The sequence below is a fragment of the Lolium perenne genome, chromosome 4, assembly GCF_019359855.2.
Source record: "Lolium perenne isolate Kyuss_39 chromosome 4, Kyuss_2.0, whole genome shotgun sequence".
Classification (NCBI taxonomy): Eukaryota; Viridiplantae; Streptophyta; class Magnoliopsida; order Poales; family Poaceae; genus Lolium; species Lolium perenne.
In genome coordinates this window covers 144,573,410-144,594,899 of record NC_067247.2, presented here as the reverse complement: position 1 = coordinate 144,594,899, position 21,490 = coordinate 144,573,410, and the positions used below count along the sequence as shown (strand labels likewise).

Sequence of the window (21,490 nt, the reverse complement as noted above, 5' to 3'; positions counted from 1 at the left end):
AATGAGGGGGAAATGAAAATCGCTTCGGTGAGGATGTAGATCGGTGGCTTCTCCTTCGAATCTCCAAAGATCAAAAGCTTTGGTTGGGGGAGGAAGGAGATCTTGCAAATCTTGTGTTTCTTGAGGTGGCTCTAATGGAGGTGAAGCTTGGCAGATTTCTTGTGCAATGATTGAGCAAAGGGGGAAGGAAGAAGAAGAGGGGTATAAATACCCCTCCCCAAAATCCAGCCGTTGTGCCCTGGGACAAAACCGGGACAAAATCCGGGCAAATGTCCGGCCCCTATACTGAGCCTCATTTCCCCAAGTCCTTAGCCGAAATTCTGGGGGCCGGATATTTTGGAAATATCCGGCCCGGATTATCCGGCCTGATGAATATTTCTGCAAATGCTTTTTGACAGCACTGACCACATCCGACACACATACAAATGTATCTATGTAATCCCTGTACCACTTAAACAACCATTAGTGTATCACATATATTGACATCAAACACTCAAAACATAATATGAGAGATGTTCTTTCAGCTGCCCTACATGATAAAGATCATCTTTATGTAATCCTATATGTTTGGTTTGCTGGGATCCGATAAATATTGTATACTATGTTGAGATTTATTATATATTCATGTCATATGTTATTTGTGATCTTGCATGCTCTCCGTTGCTAGTAGAAACTCTGGCCAAGTGGACACTTGTGACTCCAAGAGGGGGTATTTATGCTCGATAGTAGGTTCATGCCTCTAGTTTTCTGGGAGAGTGACTTTATAACTTCTAAGATTGTAGATATGTTGTTGCTAGTAGGGAGAAAACAATAATGTTTTATCCGAGGGTAATTCTATTGTTTACTTTACACACATTGCTTAATGTGATAATTTGTTGCTTGCAACTTAATACTGAAAGGGTGCGGACGCTAACCTGAAGGTGGATTATTAGTCATGGACGCAGTTGGATTACGGTCTATGTATTATGTTGTAATGCCCATATCAAATCTCATAGTAATCATCTTGTCATGTGTTGATCGATATTCTATCAATTTCCCAGTTGTAATTTGTTCACCCAACATGCCATTTCTTTATGGAGTGACACCTCTAGTGAACTGTGGACCCCGGTCCTATTTCCTTTATCGATAAATTCTACTGCAATCCCGTTCTGTTTACTTTCTGCACACATCTCTTTCCATTCAATACGTCTAATCCTTTGTGTTCAGCAAACCAGTGAGATTGACAATCTCACTGCAAATTGGGGGAAAGTACTTTGGTTGTGTTGTGTGCAGGTTCCACGTTGTTTCTGACGCCGGTAGTGCGCCCTGCCACTAGTCAGCCAGCAACACCTTCAGAAGTCACGCCTTTCTCCTACTGGTCGATTAAACCTTGGTTTCGTACTGAGGGAAAACTTGTTGATGTGCTCATCACACCTTCCTCTTGGGGTTTCCCAACCGCTTCCACGACAACTACCAACAAGATTCTTTGGCGCCATCACCGGAGCACCATCAAGATCTCTGGCACGACCTAGCCTCGGGTCACCTTCCCCAGCGTTCGGGTCCTTTTGTTCAGAGAATCCGCGGGGAGGTTGTCCTTGGTGACCCAGAGTGGATCATCCACGCCCATCTAGGCGCAGATAGTACGCCGGTTATACCGTAGAGGCTGGATCCGGCGGGTGAACCAGCTCAGCGTGAGGTCGATTCCGTTCAACCCCTCGTGAACTAGCTTCGAGATCCTCCGAGCCATCTTCTCCAGCTACGGATGCTGGGCGAGGTTGGGGATATAACTGCAGGAGGCAAGCTCCACCGGAAGGTTGTTGATGAAGACGGGAGGGCCTTGTTGATGATCGGGAACGATTACGTTGTTGATGTAGAACCATCCGGCGTTCCAGTGCAGGACGGATTCGTGCGAGGAGAGTGGCGGATATATTCTCTTCGTGCGGAGCACAAAGGTCATACTGCCGTAGTTGACCATGTTCTTCTCCTTCTTCTCCTTCTTTACGCGATAGAAGAATTGGAGAAGCCAGATATCTGGGCGAACTCCGAGGTGACCTTCGCATAGCGTGACGAAGTTGGAGAGAAGGAGGTAGGCGTTGAGGCCGATGTTGTGCGGCTGCAGCCCGTAGGTGTTGAGGACCTCCAGGAAGAAGTCCGAAGGCGAAAGCGAGAGGCCTCGCTCCACCCAACCCAAGCTTTAGTGAGGACCCGCTCGTTGACCTCCGGAGTCGGATTCGAGGAGTCCTTGGTGAATCTGTAAGAACCTGGAGCTATGAAGCCTTCTTCTTGAAGGGCCTTCAGCTCGAAGTCGGTTACGATACAGGGCCACCACTGGCCCTTCTCTCCCTCCCCGTTCCTGGCCTTGGAAGCCTCTTTCATCTCCGCCCCCTTTACCTTCTCCGCCATACGAGCTTTCCCTTCAAACTCTTTTAGCAGCTTCGCTTTAGTCAGAATTTTTTCAGAGTGGATTGGTGGAAGATGCGGAGTAAGGTTGAGCTAAACGTACATCGGAAACATTGGGTGGCAGAAAATGCTAAGGGTGCAATGTGTAAAGGTTCCGGTTGAATGGGTGGAGGACAATTCGGAGTGTTATCAGTAGAGTTTGGGGTGTTTTCCAACATACCTCCGGCTGCAAGTGCAATGATTAAAGGCTTTAGGTTATCCGGATCTTACTATGCTCTTTCTATCTCAAGTCCGGTGCACTCACCTGCAATGGCGTGGCGGTTTCCCGTGGTCGCCGGCGGTGGTCGAAGGCTTGAGGAGGAGGTGCTGGCGTCTGACGCGACCAAGAATCGGCGGCGGAATCGATTTCACGATCATCGGCATTGAGTTCTGGTGTAGGGGAGCCTTGCAGTAGCGGGGCGCGAAGTTTCCGGGGACAAGCTCGCTGACGATCAGATCTGCTAGGCAGCGCTGGCGCGAGGAGGAAGAAGAAGTGCTGAGGGAAGTGAAAAAATGAAAGTGACCGCGCCGGTGGTCTATTTATAGACCCAACATGGAGATACGTGTGCCGGGTCCTACAGTGGGAACTGAGCGGTCGCCTCGTTGGGTTTCCGCCACGTGTCCAAGTCAAAAGCGGTGAAACTGAAGCGACGGTGACCTAACTACGTGGATCCAAATTACCCGGGAAAGATTCAGCTTGATGAAAATTTCGCGCGTGAAATGAGGAAGTTATGCGCAGATGGATTCAATGGGTTATTTCTGAAGAATTGCTGGGAAACTATCAAAGAAGATGTGTATCAGTTATGCTTTGACTTCTATGAGGGTAATCTAAACCTAGACAGTATTAATATGGGATACATTACTCTGATACCAAAAATACAAGCTCCCCGGGAAGTAGGTGATTACATGCCTATTACACTATTAAATTGTGTGTTGAAAATTCTCACAAAGCTTTTAGCAAATCGACTGCAGAAGAAGGTTTTGCAAATTGTTCATAAGAACCAATATGGTTTCCTTAAAGGGAGAAATATACAAGACTGTCTAGCATGGGCATTTGAATTTGTATCAATGTGAAGCCTCTAAGCAAGAAATTATTTTACTCAAATTAGACTTTGCTAAGGCATTTGACACAATCGATCACTCTGCTATGCTTAAAATTATGAAGCACATGGGATTTGATGACAAATGGATTAAGTGGATCACAGTCATATTCCAGTCTGGAATGTCATCTGTGCTGTTAAATGGTGTTGCTGGGAGACAATTTCATTGTAAGAGGGGGGTCAGGCAAAGTGATCCCCTTTCCCCACTGATTTTTGTGCTTGCTGCTGACTTACTTCAGTCAGCAATCAATAAAGCCTTCAGAGATGGATTACTCAGTGCACCTTTTTCTCCTGATTATGGTATGGACTTCCCAGAGATACAATATGCAGATGATACTCTCCTTATAATGCCAGCCAATACACAACAAATATTGGTGATGAAGGATATTCTGGAGAAATATGCTGCCTCAACTGGACTCAAGATCAATTTTCATAAATCTTCACTCATCCCTATAAATCTGTCTGACACAATGGCTACCAATATTGCTCACACACTGGGTTGCTCTATTGCTTCTATGTCCTTCACCTATTTGGAACTACCTCTAGGAACAACTAAACCTATAGTACAAGACTTAATGCCACTGGTGGATCGTATTTAAAGAAGGGTCTCTACTACCTTCCTCATGATGTCATATAGTGGCAGGGTCACAGTGGTTAATTCACTCCTTTCCTCTATTGCCACTTTTACTATGTGCTCCATACAACTGAATCCAAAAATCCTAGAGCATGTTGAGAAGATCAGGAGACATTGTTTATGGAATAAGAAGACCGGTGATGGAGAGAAATGTAATTCTTTGGCTGCATGGGATATGGTCTGCAGGCCAAAAAAGAAGGATGGTCTAGGTATTTTAAATCTGAAATTACAAAACCAGGGTTTACTTCTGAAGTATCTGCACAAATTTTATAACAAAACAGACACACCCTAGGTCTGCCTCATTTGGAATTCTTATTATATTGGTAAAGTGCCCCATGCCATGAGTCCCTGTGGTTCTTTCTGGTGGAGAGAGATTTTCAAATTGACTCCCATTTATAGAGGAATCACAACGGTCATAATTGGAGATGGTTCTACTACCCTATTCTGTAAAGATAATTGGGAGGATGGAATTCACTCAGATTTATATCCCAGAGCATTCTCTTTTGTTAAGAATGAAGATGTTTCAGTACATGACTTTTTAACTGCTAACAGATTGGCTGATAATTTTTATTTGCCACTGTCCCCTCAAGTAATTGAAGAAACAAGGACTCTAGAAAATGATGTGACACATATTGAAATGGAAACTGGTAATAATGATAAATGGTCTTATGCCTGGGGCTCTGATGTTTACTCTTCAAAGAGTTTTTACCAACACTGCTTCAGAGATTTACAGCCTCATATCACATTCTCCTGGCTATGGAAGACAAAATGTATACCTAAAATGAAGTTTTTGTGCTGGCTGATACTCACAGATAGACTCAATACTAGAAATATGCTGAGACGAAGACATTACACTCTGAATTCTGGATATGATTGCTTACTGTGTGCTTCTCCTCCTGAGGAAACAATTGAGCATTTGTTCTTTCATGTCAATTCTGTAATGAGTGCTGATCCATTCTTAACATTTCATGGCAACAATCTGGGGATAGATATCAAATTATTGAGCAAGGACGATCACAATGGGCAAGACCTATGTTCATGGAAATATTTATTATTGCAGCCTGGAACATCTGGAAGGAGAGAAACAACTTTCTGTTCAATAATTTTGCACCTCATGTGGATTCTTGGAAGAGAAGATTTAAGGCTGACCTCACTATGCTAGTTCATAGAACTAAGGAATCTATACATCCTTTTATTCATAGTTTTGTTAATAATTTGTAATCTATACCCCTTCCCCCTGTAAAATTCTCCTCATGTAAATTTCCATGTCTACGCCCTCAAAAGAGTGATTTAATACAAAAGCAGTAGGAGCCTTTCCTACTGTTAAAAGTTCAAAAAAAGGAAGTTATGCGCAGTATGGGGCGCAGATTCCGTATAGTTAATGTTATAGAAGAACATGATAAAATGATTTTTGGTTGGTATAAAGTCGGAAACGATGAAGTTTTGGAAGCTCTTTGAGATTTCTCTCCGGATCCAAATGAGGCAGAAGCTAGGCGGAGGAATGCTGAATCTTGAAGAACTTCGGGGGCTACTGTTGTGGGTATACTTCATGGGTATTCTTATGACGTGGTCTAGATCCGGCGACCCTAGGTGGCCCATAGATGCTGGTGGTGGCTTACGGCCCACCGGGCGGCCCAGTTGCTGTTGATAGAAGATGGAGGAAGTCCAGCCCAGGAACAGGAGTCGGATCCCAACCGACCTAAGCCAGGATTCGGGTCCACGGAGGCCCATGAAGTGTCCGGATCCATGACGACAAGCTAGATCTAGGTGATTCTTGATGTGCACGACAATGTATATTCCGTAGTTAGGCATCTTGTATTCTGGCTAGGATTTTCCGTAGAAACCCTAGATCCTGGCGCCTTTATAAGCCGAATCCCGGGAGCTCTAGAGGCACAACCACACCTCATTGTAACAACGTGAAAGCACCCAGATAATTCGAGACAAGCAGCAGTAGGCCCTGCCATCGTGCAGCGTGTTCCAAAGCTGGGTAACTCGCGTACCACCGTCCCGTTAGCACTCCGCCCAATGGCCCCTACTTCCCTCCTTCGTGAGGATCCCTCCTCCAGGGTACCGTCGAATAGGCAACGACATTTAGTGTTCAATAAACAAGTGTTTAATAAGGTAAAGTGAAGCCTTGGACAAATTAAAATATCAACTATACATCAGAGCCCGTTTGATTCATAGGAATTGTAAAGGAATAGTGTAGGATTTGAATCCTATAGGAAAATTTCGTACATAAGTAGTTTGATTCATAGGAACATATCCTATAGGAACTAATCCTATAATTTTTTTTGTAGTGCAAATCCTATAGGAAAAAAGCATTAGGTTATACCTCGTGGAAACATTCCTTTGCTACAATCAAATAAACTCCATCTTCCTATAGGATTCAAGTATGCATGACATCTTAATCCTATGTTTTTTCTATTTCTATGTTTTTCCTATCCTATGAATCAAAGGAGCCCTAAATAAACAACCTTTGACATTATGAAACTTAAATCAAAGTTTCTTTGTTAGATGTTCGAGTTTTTCATGATTTTGTTTACTCAACACGATGTCAATTGCACACGAGAATGCAACTAAAAGTAGCTTATACCATGTCCATATATAATAAGAAGCGGATAATCCATGAAACTTTAGAGTTAGAAGCTGAAATGGAGGATTCAATCAACTTCCTAACATAAACATGATATTTTGTTTTGAATTTCAACACCAAATCAAATCTATCATGAAGAGTTCGCTATTCACAATATGATCAAGTGAATCACTGATCAAAATACCATGGGTAACACCACAATGAAAGAAAATGTACGCATATATAACAGAATACCTGAGAAGTCGTGTTTACCATCCTTGGATACATGATTTGCCATCTTTGCATGACCAACCTTGTGTGATACTATTGTGCAACACGAACTATAAGTCGCTCTCTCAATGTGCACACTCAAAGAAAGGAAAGGCAACACATAAACATGCCAAAAAGGAGCATGTAAATATTTTATCCAGTTATCCTACATGTCACACACGTGCAACATTTACAAAGCTCCAAAAGGTATGTTATTTCACCTATTGCCGCCATATATCATGTTAAGTATGGCATGTTATGTTGCGCGCGTGTTTGGAAGTAATTTATTAGCCTCCCGCATTAATTATTTTATGGTGAATAAAATCTAAGTATTATATGTTTCGCTTGTTTTATGAAACCAATATATGAAAATGTACCTCATTTTTGGAACTTGTTTCGGAGACTCGCCTAGTCTTATCCTGTGAGGCCCGCCTGGTGGGTCATCTGGTAAACTAACACCCCACAAGGCTTGTCGGGTGCAGCTACTGAACGAGGTAGCAAACCGTGTACCTTCACGGGAGTTCCCGCGCTGTTCGCATGGAACACTCTGCATGCAAAGGGAGCACCTCTAAGGTGAGTTCCTCCAAGATGTCTTAGGTCTAGTGTAATAAACCCTTATGTGATAAAATTAAAATAAACATAGTATAGAGTGAGCGCTATATGATGTTCCACTTTTCTTCTTTTCAATAAAATAGGTTGTGACCTCAGGCCTCTGAATCGAAGGCATGCATGCGACCTTTATTTATATGTGATGTTTCTCAAATGTGCAATGTTTCATTTGGTACCTGATGTGCCGACATAATTCTGTTATTTAGTATTTCCCCTCTCTTTGATGTGTAGTGTTTGCATTGTTATAAGATAATCCTTTGTCTCGTAGTAACAGTATCACAATATACATATAGGCCAAAGAATGTTGTATTATTTATCATCTCCCCTCTCTAAGGATATGGTCTTTGCACCTTTATAAGATAATCGTTCTGCGTCGTAGAAATATAGTATCACAAAATATACACATACCCGAAAATGTCTACACTTCACCTTTAAATTCTAATGTAACACTTTATTAGGATTCATCACTACAGAAGTACAGATAGGTATTTTAGCAAAAGCTTTGGTACTAATTTAAATTTAAACCAAATAAGTAAAGAAAAAGTAAGGCATTGAGATGGGAAATTCACCAAGCCTAGCCACCTCCTGTGCACTCTTAGCAACACCAACAACAACCTGTTAGTACCAACATTCCATTTCTATACACGTTAGAGGAGCACGTGTGTGACAGGAGGATATCCGGTGCCACACCGTTGGCCATGGCGTGGCATGGAGCACACGCTCCCTTTTTGACTTCTTTTCACCTCAGCTCTCCCTCAGCACACTAATTATTAACCCTAATAAAATAAAACCAGACGCCCAAACAAAAAATCCCAACTTAATCATGTCCACCTTCCACCGCCTCCTCTTCCCTACCCTCTCACCGCCAACTGGGTCCGGTGAAGCACTGGCCCCACCCATCAGTGGGAAACTCACAATACCAAGGGTCGCGGCCGCCGGATCTTAATCAAATCGAATGGGAATTTTGACGTCCGCAAGGACAAAGTCTCAGCGTTTTCTCCTTCCCCTTCTCTTCCTTCTGTTTCCTTCCGCTTTCTCTCTCCCCTCTTCTCTTCGCTTCGCTTCCCTTCTCCACACAGAGAGAGGCCCAAGCCAAATCCCGTCGCTCCCACGCAGCCAACAGCAGAGCAAAAAAGATTGTTTTTTTTTACGGACTGAGCTCCTCATCGGCGCGGCGGGTGGCCTCTAACCTAGCCGGAGCGGCGGGGGACGGCAGTGTGCCAGTGGCGGCGCGCGGTTTGCCCCGGACGAGGGCCCCCTACTGGCGGCGCCGCGCGATTCAGCGCCGGTTTGAGCTCCGGATCGCCGGATCGCCGGCGGGCTGGAGCCGCGTGCTGGTGGCGGCTGGCGGGCTTCGTGGCGGTGAGTGCGCGCGTTTGAGTTTTTTCTTTTCTTTGCCTTCTCTTTTGGGCAGCAGGATGCCTGCGGCCTCCGGTCTCCATTGCTAGAAGCCGTAGGGTAACCCCACAATACAACGAGAGCGAAGTAGCAGGTATAATTAAGTAATCTAGGGGCGTGAACTTGCACTGCAGATTTATTTACAACTGAAAAAAGTGAAAAAGCAGAGCAGAGTCCAAAACTGGCTGAAAATGACCAAGTAGCAGCTTTCAGGGACTTTATTAGCTAAGCAGCAACATTTTGGGGACCTTATTTTCCGGTTAATCACTGAACTGGCCGCCATCCCCTCTACTCTCCAAGAGTACCTCAGTTGAGACTTGCTCCAACAGTTATGTAGCCCAAGATGATAACCAGGAAAAAATCAGAGACGTGACAATACTTGGATCAGATGGTAATCTTTGTGCAAGAAACAAGCATTCTTGTGTCTCCTTTAATACGCAGAACCACAGCTAGGCCTACCATTACTAGTTTTTCTTTCACTTTGTGAAAATTAATTAATTAATCCATCCACCAAAAATCATCTGAGCTAGGTTTGCGAGTATTTCGAGCATAGGGAGCTGCATTCTAGGAGGTTTTCTACCGTGCTCTGTGCTTTTTGGGTGTGTTTGGTACTGTTTGTTGCAGTAGATTTTAGGAGGACAAGTTTGCTTTGGATACTAGTCCTGGCTGGGTTCCAGTTTTTTTTCTTTCAGCTGTTGCTGGGTTGTGGGGAATGGTGTTAAGTAGATTTTTGCAGGAGATGCTGGTCTGGATCATACGCCTATGTACTAAAGTTGCAATCTTTCGTTGGTTTCAGGGGATGCTGGTCTGTTCCTGCTCAATTTTGGTGGATCATACGGGTGTGCCGGGCTGAAAGGACACGGAGTTAAGTGGTGAAGAACTCGATCTTGGAGTGTGGTTTCTGCATAAGGTCGTACCTCTCCCATTGCCTCCAAGGATGGTGCCCTCGGGGCCGCCAAACCCAATGGGGCCTGGGCAACCAGTCGGTGCTGCTTCGCTTCTCCGTACGAATTCCAGCTTGCTCAGTGGTGGTCAGCAGGGAATGGGTGGTGGAGGCATGCTTCAGTCACAGTCCCCATTCTCATCTCTTGTTTCCCCTCGCTCACAGTTTGGTGGAAATGGCCTGCTCGGAGGGGCCTCGAATGTCTCCTCCCTGCTAAACCGACAGTCTTTTGGAAATGGGGGGTCTGTGCCGGGTCCTGGGCAGATACCAAATGGTGGGTTTTCGATGAATACTCTTCAGCAAAGAGGGGGACTTGACGGTGCTGGCGATATGATTGGCGCTGGAGGGTCTGATCCTCTGTCATTCCCATCATCCTCCCATGTTAGTTTGGGCAATCACATAAGTTCAGATAGTTTGCAGCAACAGCAGCAGCAGATGGATATGCCGGATTTGCAGCAGCAGCAGCAACAACAACGTCAACTACCAATGTCTTACAACCAACAGCACTTGCCAATGCAAAGGCCGCAGCCACAGGCTACAGTGAAGTTGGAGAATGGTGGCAGTATGGGTGGAGTTAAATTAGAGCAGCAGACGGGGCATCCTGATCAGAATGGCCCAGCCCAGATGATGCACAATTCTGGCAATGTAAAATTTGAGCCACAACAGTTGCAGGCGTTGAGGGGTTTGGGCACGGTGAAGATGGAGCAACCGAATTCTGACCCGTCAGCATTCTTGCAGCAACAGCAGCAACAACACCATTTGATGCAGCTCACAAAGCAGAATCCTCAAGCTGCTGCGGCTGCCCAACTTAACCTCTTGCAACAGCAGCGGATCATGCATATGCAGCAGCAGCAACAACAACAGATTCTGAAAAACATGCCTTTACAGAGAAACCAATTACAACAGCAGCAGCAGCAGGTGCAGCAGGTGCAGCAGCAGCAGCAACAACAACTACAACAACAGCAGCATCAGCAGCTACTTCGTCAACAGAGTCTAAACATGAGAACTCCAGGAAAGTCGCCTCCCTATGAGCCAGGTACCTGTGCAAAGAGATTGACCCATTACATGTATCACCAGCAAAACAGGCCGCAGGTATGTTCTGTTGGTTTGTCTTGATGCGTGTAATTTTTTGGTCCAAGCAAAAGCCAGGTTCTTACATCTTAGGGCATTACTTGTTCTTTTTGATGCAGGATAACAATATCGAGTACTGGAGAAACTTTGTCAATGAGTATTTTGCTCCAACTGCTAAAAAGAGGTGGTGTGTCTCTCTCTATGGAAGTGGTCGTCAAACTACTGGAGTTTTCCCTCAGGTTTAGCATAACTGTTGCCATTGAATCCGCACCATTTCTTCCTTTTCTTTTCTTTTATTAGATTCCTGCAAGTACATTCTTTTCTATTAGTTAGTTGGAGGTGTTGGATTAGCATGTAGTATTTGTATTTCCACATACTTTTGCCTTTCAGAATCTTTTTTGTAAGTTTCCATGTGCTTGCACTTGCAGGATGTCTGGCACTGCGAAATATGCAATCGGAAGCCTGGCCGGGGCTTCGGTAAGCATCATTTTAATTCACACATCTTCCTCTCTTACTCATGTTCGTAGTTGAGTCTAATGTTGTTATCTTAACAGAGACAACAGTTGAGGTCTTACCGCGATTATGCCAAATCAAATATGCGAGTGGTACATTGGAAGAACTACTGTATATCGATATGCCACGTGAGTCCAAGAACGTATCTGGTCAGATTGTTCTGGACTATACAAAAGCAATTCAAGAAAGTGTCTTTGATCAATTGCGTGTCGTACGTGAGGGGCATCTGAGGATAATTTTTAATCCAGACCTCAAGGTATTCCTTTCTCATTTCTGTACTTTGTTCTTTCTGTCATTTACTCATTATTATGGTGTTCTCTTATATTATTCTTGGACAAGTGGTGCCTTTTGGACTAACATATGTTGCAATCCTGTACTTTCCCTTTTATTGAAGATTGCATCTTGGGAGTTCTGTGCTAGGCGTCATGAGGAACTTATTCCACGGAGGTCAATAATACCGCAGGTATTAAAACTTAGTACTGTGTAGTGTTCGACATGATACTGAATTTGGTAACAGAGGTTTGAATATTTTTGTACCTTGATGTTTACAGGTTAGTCAGCTTGGCGCGGTTGTACAGAAATACCAGGCTGCTGCTCAAAACCCAACCAGTTTATCAACTCAGGACCTGCAGAATAATTGCAACTCGTAAGGAGATTGTCCCTGATGTGCTTTCTATTTTTTTATCTTAATTTCGTCAATTTTGCAAATTCCTCAGCATTTGGTCTATCCAAGCTGATGCTGCTGCTATTTATTCTCGTATGTCGTATCATTAATGGTTTGTACACACATTATCTGACGTATACATGTCTGACGCTTGGAAATTTATGCACAGTCAGCTATTCTGTACTTCCACTATGTGTTGCTTTAGATGTATTGGCCACCATGGCAATTTAGGAGCCAATATGTGTACATACAGTGCCTTGCCCTAGCTATTCTGTATTAAATGGCTACCATAGTTGATTTTGTTTTAGCACATGGCCCTCTATGACCAAACCGTACCAACTAGATTTACCACTTTTAGGCAAAGCGAGGATGAACAATGCTAGTGTTTCGTGAAGCTAGTCTCTAGGACCCTAGGACTTACAAACGTTATTAGAAATTGCCCTTGCGGATGGTGGGCATGTCACACGTGGCTGTTAGGTATGCTTGACTGAGCTTGCCCATGCCCTGCCTTGTAAAAGTAAATGAGTTGGTAATTGGACTCACTCGTACTTACTTCCTTAGCTGAACCAGAGTGTTCATCAGGCAATTTTTTGAAAAGGGAGAGCAGCCACTGCTTGTCTACATGCTATAACGAGGTGGTACAGTCACCAGATGGTCCTCCAGTACACATACATCTAATCCTACCAAATGCCATCCAATAGTCTATGTCTCGAGTTTGTGTAGTACCATTAGCACTGGATGGGTTCACACAAGATGTGCCATGCACATATCTTAGAAACAATGACGTTGCTGACAGCAGTAATGGAAAATTTGAGGTGGGGGTAAATAAAGCAACTGCTTGGAGGCAGGCCTGCAATTATGAGGACCTGTAAATCTTCTGCCGTGCCCTGTGGTCCATTGGTATCTGCCAGGGGAGTCCAGGGTCCCATTGGCATAAACTTGATTTATAATTTTATAGGAACTTTTCATGGATGAGCTTGCGATTTGTGGACAGGGCTGAAGCAAGATGGGATTTGGCTCATCTTGTTATAAGATTGTTTGGCTGATTGCAGTTTTGTTTCATGCCAAGCGGCCACTGAACTGAACCTTAGGAGTTTAACTGCCATGTACACATGGGCTCATCTGGCTTCAAATCGGAATGTATGGCCATAGCAGGAAAAAAATGAGGGATCATTATGATTATTTTCGAGATTAGATTTTTTTTGTTTAATATCCATCTCTTAAGTTGCCTTCTAAATAGTTTTGCCTTGTAGTTAATCTCCAAATAAAATGGTCATTGTTCTCACTTCATTCATCATGAAAAGCTTCCTTATTCTGCAAAATGTGATTGAAGCATCATAGCGTAGTTTTGGTTGATGTGATATTACCTAGGGTTTAAGTCGTGAAAAGGAAAAGGGTAAACCAAAGTTCATATTCTGTATATCCCTTGTACTTGCAATACAGCTTGCCTTATTGGCATCATTGTGCTGCCAGGGACAGGGTCAACAAGCATGTTTAATATAAGCTAAAAAGCATGGACACGGGGATGGAAAGACGGGGATACACATACAGGGATACGGGATACGGCATTTTCCAAAAACAGCCAATCGGGGATACGGCGAGTATATATAAAATAAAAGAAATATATGCCATGTAATATAAAGTTATGACAGAAAATTAATGAGAAAGAGATCAGAAAAGAGAATACTGCCCCATTTGGTGTCTCTTTTATCAAGTGCTTGATTGATTCTCGTCCCCATTGTCAAATAGCCCAGCAAGAACATGATAAATAGTAGCTAACAAGGCTGAGATGGCCACAGAAATTGCAACGAAACTGTGCATTTCCTCCACGGCTACCAGCGGAAGCAGCAGCACCACCAAGCTTCTCCACATAATCCCATATGATACCTAGGATCTACAGCCCTAGGACGCCCTCTATTGTCACCCACGGATGATTGGCTACCGGCTCCACTGCTCCCAGATGCCATACTACCTAGGATCGATGTGGAGGAATGAGGAGAGGCTGAGGAAGTGAAGGACTGATATGTAGATGAGGATCTGCCGAGGCTGGTGGTTTACCTGCGGTGCTGGAGGAGGCGGTCGCCAGTCGAATCCCGGCGGCGTCGGCGTCGAGTACAGGTGGTGGCGGCTTTGATCCAGGAGGCAGCGTCGACAGGGGAGGCAGAGTGGCTCGTGCCCTAATAAGTGGTTTGGTGTCAGGCCGAGGCTGTGTTGTTGGGCCAGGCCGTATGCCAAACGTGTCCCGCTGTATCCCTTTATTTTTTTCAAATTTTTAATTCGAATTTCGGGGATACACCAAAATCCGCATATCCCGCCGTATCAGGATGGCAGATCGGCAGTTTCTGCCGTATCATTCTTAGAAGATGAGTGCATTGCTCAACTTCCCCATCAGCTTGAGCTTTTGGGCAAACTGGTTGGTGCATGCAATTCTACATGGTATCAGAGCCAAGAGGTCTTGAGTTCAATACCCAGCTGGCGCAGTTTAAATAAATAAATAATTGCAGTCCACTTTTGGTCCATGTTTAGGCCTGAGGGAGCCACACATGAGGAGTATTGAAGTGTAAGTGAACTGGTTGGTGAATGCTATTCTCCAAAGCCCACAAGCCTAAAGGTCTTGCTCCTTCCTATATATGATACTGGTCCAGCCATTGAGCACATTGTTAGTTAGGTATCTATTTGGTGTATGCTAGTATCTTGTATAAAATCCTGTACAGCCAAATATGCAGTTGAGTTTTCCATCCAGAGCAGTGAAAAAAAATACATAATCGCCAGCATCTTGAAACCTTGGTAGGAAATTAATCAGCAAGAAATTTGATACATGATCCTGTGCAGGGTGCAAAGACATAAGTAGATTAAGTATTTGATCAGCAATGTTTGTGTGGGAAGCTTTGCTTATTTGATGCCTACAGTGAACTCTTTGACTAGGTGTGGCCAATAAGGAAGTTACCAATTGAGCATTCTGAATGCAAAGCTTAGTCCGAGCCTCTGAGGTGATATATCATGTTAGAAGCACTAGGTCATTGTGCAGTGGATAGGTTATATCTAGGAGTAAGATGAAATATTTGAAATCAATATATTTCATGTCATATATTCGGCTCATTACACATGTCCTTTATAACTCATAAAATGAGATGCGTCTCTTTACAAAATATAACTGAAACTGCATCGGAATGAGCTGTGCAAAATAGCATGCAGCTTATTCTACATGTGACGATGCACACATTTCTGAAGTCTGAACTCAGGACTTCTTGCTCCAATGCACGTCTGTCATGCGTCAACTAACACAAGTGAAAGCTTATGCTGCCAGGCATGGTGAATAATTTGTTTAGACTTAACGGTTGTGTATATTTATTACCTAACAGGCTGGAACGGAACAATTCTTAGTATTTTCAGACTGTAGAACAGGTAGGTATATAGAAAATGCAGTTGCTATAGAAAAGATAGCATTTTAGCCGACATGAGAAGTTGAGAACATACTATGTGCAGGGTACTAGATATTATGCTGCGCTCTCGAAACCGGACCGGTTGCTTGACCAAAAAAACCTGGAGGCGGAGCTTTCCTCTATCTAACCAGTGTCAGCCAACCAATGGACACAAGGTTACAAAGCCATAGGAGTGGGAATCCAACAATAGACATTATAGCTAGGCGACGAAGACAAATAGTGCTAGCCTGTCAACTCTTTGGCCAGGTCTTGTGCCAAAAGGACATGTTAGGTTTATTTATGCGCGTTGAACTTTTCTTTGACTATAAGAGCATTATTTCCTTCTCTGCTGATAACTCTATCCCTGTATGAACTTCAACAGTGTATGCTTTTCAGGGTAGCACTTAAATCTGACTGTTCTTTGAGTAACTATTACCATTCAATAAGTCCATCACATTTTATGTGAGCAACTAGTACTTTCTTGAGTTCATACAATTTGTACTTATATATCAACCCTGTACCATTAGGTTTGTGGCATGTGCCCGTCAATTGGCTAAAGCTCTGGAGGTGCCTCTGGTAAATGATTTAGGATATACCAAACGATACGTCCGCTGTCTTCAGGTACACTCTGATATGATGTAGTTTCCATTCACCTGCTAAATTTTTTTTATTCCATTTATTTAAGTTATTGTTAGATTTCTTGCAAAAGTTTCCATTTGTAGGTAACATTTGTTGTTGCTTCTACTTATTTCATGCAAAACATTGATACGCCCAGATTGCGGAGGTGGTGAACTGTATGAAAGATTTGATTGACCGCAGCAGGCAGACTGGATCTGGACCAATTGGTATGCCATTTTAATCATTTTACTGGGTTGATCAAGCTCACCTCATATTTATCAGCATTAAGCAATTATGGCATACCATCTGCAGTTGTATGTTTACAACACCTAAACTAGTCCATTTGTATCATATATCCATTATTTCTTTGGTCAAGTTTCCTTTTATACACTTTGTACTTGTGTAGTTATGGCCCTCAAATACGATAGGGCAGTTATAAGACAGGGAAACATTCAATATTTTTCAGACAACACTGCTATTATGTTTTCATGCTGGTGACATTCTATCACCATTCTAAAGGATAATGGCTTGTTTGTATCCTGTTTATGTCTGGGAAAGGGTGGTGCCTGGCCTGGGCCTGAGATGTTGATAATTTTTGCTTGACCATACTAGCCTTGGGTACAAGTGTTTGTTTGGTGATCTGGGCCTTAAAGTGTACTAAGCGATAATAGATTTAGTGACCTGGGTCTGACCATAGAGGAAAAAGGGGGGGAAATGCAGGTCAGTAGAGATGGGTGGTGGCAGGCTGTCCATAGGTTTCCTCTTCTGCAGAAGAATGTGACCCTCTTCGAGCTGCGGCGGCGCTCCATAGAGCACCCTCTTCCCCGGTCCATCCCACATCCAGTGCCTGAGCTCTTGCAGCGGTCAGCTAGCTGCTTTGCTCATCTCTCATATCTCGTCTTGCCTTCTCTTGTTAAGTGGGGATTAGCACCCAAGCTGCACGCAAGGGTGAACAAGGTTAACAGTATGACAGTGGTGCCAGGTTCTTGAGGCCAGGCCACCATCTGATTATGCAGGGCACAACGTGACTGGTCGTTTCAAATATCCCAACCATGCCCAGGAAACAGAAACTATATCCTCCTTATTGCCTTTCCTTTCTCATCTTTTCTGGCAGTCGTTTTGTTTATTTTATCCCGCTGACAAGGCTTCCAGGGCGCGTTTGGTTGCCTGCATGAGTTGGCAAGCCAGGATCCGCTCAACCAGACCAACCAGGAACAGGCCTAATGGCACTTTCCGGCCTGGCATGTGGGTGCTTGCATCGCATGAGTGGGTGGCTGGACAATGCCCTGGCTTTTGGTTGCCTGTATCAGGCGTTTTGGGCTGGGCTCATGCAGATTGCTGGTGTTTGGTTGCCTGCATCTGGGTGATGTGGTAACCTTCTGTTAAGAGTGGTGAGCTTACCAGCAGTTCACCTCTCCACACAACTTAGTAATCATATCACATTCTAGGCAACAGAATCACACAATGATATAACTTGACATGTGTATCAACTAAAGTTCTAGGTTACCATAATATAACCTCCACACAACATGGAGCCCGTGCATAACAATACCATGTTCACCACCATTGCATCATTAAGAGAGGGCTAACTTTGGTTACACCAATCCCCATGAGTGCCGTTGTTGCCATGCTACGGCATTGCAGTAGTCATTGGCCTACAGATTGACCAAGCAAACATGAACGGTAGCCTCACAAGTCATCATCAGCCTACAGATCAACCAAGCAAACATGCATGGTGGTCTAAAAAATCATCATCAGCCCGTCAATCCCTGCCCAAATCCAACTTCCTACTATTCACAATGATGGGATCCAACTCCAAATCTTGCTTCCATGTAATCCTAGTCTACACAAACAAGAATTAGAACCCAAGATTAGAACTAAACTACGGCGCATCATCATCCTAACATAATGTGAGGGGATTACTTACTTCCATTGCTGCTATCGATGATGGGATGTGACGCGTCACAGAGGACGAAGGCGTCGCTGTAGAGGGAGTAGACGCCATCGCTGTTGCGTTGCCGTGGTGGTGGTCGTTGATGGAGGGAGACGAGAGGGTGAGAAGTGGATAGGAGAGTGAGCGGGTGACAGTGAGAGTGGCCGGTGAGGAAATAAATGATCTGTGTTTCTGAAGGGATGCTGCGTCTCTGGCCCGCCTCCGCATGCACAGCCTAGGCCTCCCTTATGCACCCTCGGGCCTGGCTCGCTGGAAACAGCCGAATTGAGCGTTCGCAGCAGGCCTGGCTGAAGGATGCTTTAAGCAGCAGGCCTGCCAGACCCAAGTCCTCGTGCAGGCATCCAAACACCTGAAAACCGCACCTGGCGAGTCTGGTTGGGGGTCACGCAGGCTACCAAAGGCACCCCTGCCCTTAAGTAAACAGTTGGTGACTACACCATGTCCTTATGGGTGATGGCTATGATTTTAGTTGGTTCCTGCCATATTTTTTCTAATTATCGGCCACATAGGAACAGCAGTTATTGGCATGCTGTTATCTGTTTTTTGTTATATTTTTATATCTATATTTGTTTGTAACACCCACTGTTTTTCTATTCAGAGAGCCTGCACAAGTTTCCTCGCAGGACTCCATCAGGGATCAACCCTCTTCAATCACAGCAGCAACCGCCTGAAGAGCAACAATCTGTTCCCCAGAGTTCAAACCAGAGTGGTCAAAATTCTGCTCCTATGGCTGGTGTGCAGGTTTCTGCCTCTGCTAATGCGGATGCCACATCAAATAATTCGCTCAACTGTGCACCCTCTACATCTGCACCCTCACCAACAGTTGTTGGGCTCCTCCAAGGTTCAATGGATTCTAGACAAGATCATCCAATGTGCAGCGCAAATGGCCAGTATAACAGTGGGAATAATGGTGCAATTCCCAGGGTGAACTCCGCAAGCTCGTTACAGTCAAATCCATCTAGTCCTTTCCCTTCGCAGGTGCCTACGTCACCCAATAACAACATGATGCCAACCCTTAACGCAAACCAACTCAGTTCTCCCCCAGCAGTATCACCGAACTTACCTCCAATGCAGCCTCCATCAACTCGGCCTCAGGAGTCTGAGCCAAGTGATGCCCAAAGCTCAGTTCAGAGAATCTTGCAAGAGATGATGTCATCACAAATGAATGGTGTTGGCCATGCAGGGAATGACATGAAGAGGCCAAATGGGCTTACCCCTGGTATTAATGGGGTTAACTGCTTAGTTGGTAACGCCGTCACAAATCACTCCGGAATGGGAGGAATGGGATTTGGGGCCATGGGCGGGTTCGGTTCGAATCCTGCAGCCAGTGGACTCAGAATGGCAATGACGAATAATGCAATGGCAATGAATGGTAGGATGGGAATGCACCACAGTGCACATGACCTATCACAGTTGGGCCAGCAGCAGCAGCAGCAGCACCAGCATGACATAGGAAATCAGCTGTTGGGTGGACTTAGAGCAACAAATAGCTTCAATAATATTCAGTATGATTGGAAACCCTCTCAATAGAGTGGCCGGAAACATTAGAAAGTCAGTATGATGAAGATGATATGCAGCTGTCCTGGCTGGGCTAATTCATTATGGAGAATCAAGGGCAGCGCCATAACAACGCCCCTTGGGTCAAAGCGTTTGGGCTTTTGCTCCAATGGTGCCATGGCAAGGAATCATAAGCGACGGCAAACACCTGAGCTGGTCACTGTATGTTTCAACGGTTAGTTTAGCTGGTTCGTTATGCAACTATGGCACTGAGCTACCGGCCTCAGTTATCTTACCGAAAGATGAGTTAAAGGATTATAACCTGCCTGCACCGGGCACCGTTGGTGTCTGTGTATGGCCTTATTTCTCACCCAGAAAAGAAGTTTTCCCTCCCTTTTTTTTTCTTTGACGGATGACATCCAATCTGTATTTAGCATCACCCCTTGCTGTAGCAATCATATGTGCTGATAAATTCCCTTTGCCTGAGAATTTTCACTTTGTAGCCGTACTGCATTGTGTATCATATTGACTAGTGTAGAAGTATCAGGAATGTTTTTTCTTAGGCTGGTCAGAAGGTCAAGGTCTCACTGACAAATTGTTCTACGGAAGCATCTCAATCAACTCGTAAACCCGCTCGATCTCAGTATTTTAGGCTCGAGAAAGCAAGGGCCTTAATAGAAAAGTTCACCCCATGTAACTCCACATATTGGTGTTGCGACGTGAATCAAGAATATAAACGGAAGCATCTCAATCAACTCGTAAACCCGCTCGATCTCAGTATTTTAGGCTCGAGAAAGCAAGGGCCTTAATAGAAAAGTTCACCCAACTTAAGAATGAGAAGATTAGACAAATAAAGGAAATCTGACTAGGTAGGCAACTCAACATATTATTTTGAGTTGTAACTCGACATATTGGTGTTGCGACGTGAATCAAGAATATATTCAGGGAATGACACGTTGCAAACGAGAACTAAATATATTTACGAAAAAGGTTAAAATTTATTCAACTTTAAAACTACATATAAACTGCCCTTCTGAACTTGGTTCCGAAGAATCAGTTTGGTGGTTTCGCTTATGATTTTACTGAGATATACAATACTAGCACAATACCCGTGCGTTGCTACGGGCGGCGATGCACGCAGCATTTCCGGAGAAAGCAGCTTGTTGGTCTCGCTGCTATGATCTTCCTCGTTGGACCTACCCAATCTTGGCAGTAAAATCGGCGCAGCAGGAGACGGAGGGGATCCGTCTGCTCAATCTCACGTGTATATGTAGGGAATCAAATGGTAAACGATACGTGGAATCCTTTTCTCGATTACTCAATTTACTCCATGATTTCCAAGTGAGCACCGATTTAGCAATGGTACATAGATCGTTTGTGATATGTCATACGTGTGAGGCAGTTCCGCTTGGACACTCTAACCTGGTTGAGTTGTACTCGGTTGTAGTCTGTTCGCAAAAGAAAAGTACTCGGTTATAGTCCAAATCAATTGCGTCAGCGTGGGACAAGTTGGAACCGATTTTATCAGATCCGGGGCTCTCGGTTCCGGTCAGTTGCCTGCCTGTTTTATTCGCTTGGTGCGGGGTGGCGCGTCCGGTTTTTATTTGTTTTTTTCACGTCAGCTGGTTTTTTCACGCGGGACCAAAGAAAGGTACGACGGGAGATGGGTTTTTTTTGACGTACCAAGGTTTTATTACGTACGGACACCACCGATCCCAATCTAATAGTTAAGATGATGTGAGTAAAAGATGTTGACCTTAACTTGGTCAACCTGGGGCTTTATTAGTTTTAGATACCTGCCGCTTAT

At 44.3% G+C, this 21,490-nt stretch overlaps 1 protein-coding gene across 1 annotated transcript; it reads left to right on the top strand.

Annotated features, from left to right (window-relative positions):
- The first annotated feature begins 8,623 nt into the window (after positions 1–8,623).
- Positions 8,624–20,245, top strand: LOC127294122 (transcriptional corepressor SEUSS). The gene is made up of 10 exons (XM_051323876.2): positions 8,624–8,965; positions 9,798–11,036; positions 11,135–11,254; positions 11,444–11,492; positions 11,570–11,784; positions 11,923–11,991; positions 12,080–12,174; positions 16,142–16,235; positions 16,390–16,459; positions 18,785–20,245. Exons 2-10 carry the CDS (start codon positions 9,939–9,941, stop codon positions 19,714–19,716), a joined length of 2,742 nt encoding a protein of 913 aa, XP_051179836.1. The 5' UTR covers positions 8,624–8,965; positions 9,798–9,938; the 3' UTR covers positions 19,717–20,245.
- Positions 20,246–21,490: the final 1,245 nt, after the last annotated feature.